Raw genomic sequence first — 1,565 nt, forward strand, 5'->3', positions numbered from 1 at the left:
ATCTGCTAATTTACTCAAGTCAAGCAACACGTGTGGACACAAAAATAAAGAAATGGACACACACTGCCCTCCACTGGAAGTTTGCAGAAAGACAACGTTAAATCTCCAATAGTTTCTATGCACAGATATAAGACATAGATAGACATTTTGAAGGCATGTAGATGTAGAGTGTGTTTACTTTATCAATATATATTAATATTTACTGTTGGGACGTTTTTACCTTCACTGCTAATTATTTTATTTTTTTAGAGGCAAAAAAGTGAAGTTATATTTACCTTTGCACCATAGTGTGAAATGATATTGGCTCAAAAATGAATATGATATTAAATCTACATTCTATATAGTGAAAAGTGCTTTGGGAAAACATATGTTTCTATTACAGGGTAAAAACACGAGACACTTTTTTAGTCCTGTAAACATGTCTGGAAGAATTTTAAACGTTCCCATTCATTCACATGAACAGGTTTAGAAGTTGGCAGCTGGATTTGCTTTAGAGAGTCGGGTAATCAGCCCATGCAAACTCAAGACAAAACTGAAGAAGCATCTCACAGCTGAAGAGTTGAAGACGAGAAACCCCCGAGCAAGTCCAGCTGTCAACCTCTGACCCTGAATGTTTCCATTCCACAAACTTTCGTGGTCACAAGATTGAATTATGGCGGAGAGATGACGTTACGTAAATGACGTGATGCAGCATGATGGAACCATAATGGAAGTCAGACACGAGAGCGCGTATTAACAGCTAGGAGCGTTGCACAGCCAGCATGGGCAAGTGGGTAAATATATGTAATCTTGTAGGATTAAGGTCACTGTTAAATCTAACTGATTCTATTTTATACCGCTGTGACTTTCAAGTTGTTCATCTACTACCGTATATACATTTACTCTGACAGATTTGTTAGACGCCATGCATTCAGTCACGTCTCTCCTGCAGCATTAATGCAGCTTAATCCTTAGATAACACTGCAGTTCAACAAAGTGTTTGATGCAACAAACGCAAGATGCAGAGATGCAGCAGAATGGTGTTGTACTGACGTTTGAGATGATGCAGCAGACGCAAAGCACTCTCAGCACCTCCTCACCGCTACGTACCTGTCGTCCTGCAGGGGTCTGACATACCCAGAAGATAGGATGTTGAGGGAGAGAATGTTGGGGTCAATGATCGTCTCGTCGGCTTCCGGAGTGTTGCGAAGACGTCCTAGGAAGGCATACAATTTTGAGTTAAAAAATATTTCATATACACCGACAATGGTAAGGTAAAAAAACAAAACAAACGCATCTTAATTTACCAACGACAAGTTCGCGGATATCTCGCCACTCTATGTCGCCGCCTGACTCGTGTACGATGGTCACAGCGATTCTTCTCTGAAGGCCCTGCACGACACGAAGGTAAAGAGTTCTAATGTTGAAACAACACTAACAAGTAAGGAAGTAAATCCAAACAATTTTATTTTCTCCCAAAGACAAACCTGATGCAGCAGAAAAGTGCCATGACAAGGCATTCCTCCTCTGTGGTCCACCACGGCAGGGATGTATCTGGAAATAAGACACACATTATATCAAGTTTC

At 40.6% G+C, this 1,565-nt stretch overlaps 1 protein-coding gene across 1 annotated transcript; it reads right to left on the bottom strand.

Moving 5' to 3' along the window:
• Positions 1-1,549, bottom strand: LOC103376810 (kinesin-like protein KIF1A). The gene is made up of 3 exons (XM_008307330.2): positions 1,467-1,549; positions 1,287-1,371; positions 1-1,195 (listed from the first exon to the last, which is right to left on the bottom strand). The coding sequence occupies exons 1-3, from the start codon at positions 1,497-1,499 to the stop codon at positions 1,065-1,067; spliced, it is 249 nt and encodes an 82-aa protein (XP_008305552.1). The 5' UTR covers positions 1,500-1,549; the 3' UTR covers positions 1-1,064.
• Positions 1,550-1,565: the final 16 nt, after the last annotated feature.

The sequence above is a fragment of the Cynoglossus semilaevis genome, chromosome 2 (assembly GCF_000523025.1).
Source record: "Cynoglossus semilaevis isolate Cse_v1.0 chromosome 2, Cse_v1.0, whole genome shotgun sequence".
In the NCBI taxonomy this organism is placed as follows: Eukaryota; Metazoa; Chordata; class Actinopteri; order Pleuronectiformes; family Cynoglossidae; genus Cynoglossus; species Cynoglossus semilaevis.

Excerpts from the sequence above, each read along its gene's own strand:
- LOC103376810 (XM_008307330.2), bottom strand. The coding sequence starts at position 1,499 with ATGCCTTGTCATGGCACTTTTCTGCTGCATCAG. Across the intron at positions 1,372-1,466 it reads GCACTTTTCTGCTGCATCAG|GGCCTTCAGAGAAGAATCGC; the intron begins GTTTGTCTTTGG and ends CGTGTCGTGCAG. Across the intron at positions 1,196-1,286 it reads TATCCGCGAACTTGTCGTTG|GACGTCTTCGCAACACTCCG; the intron begins GTAAATTAAGAT and ends ATGCCTTCCTAG.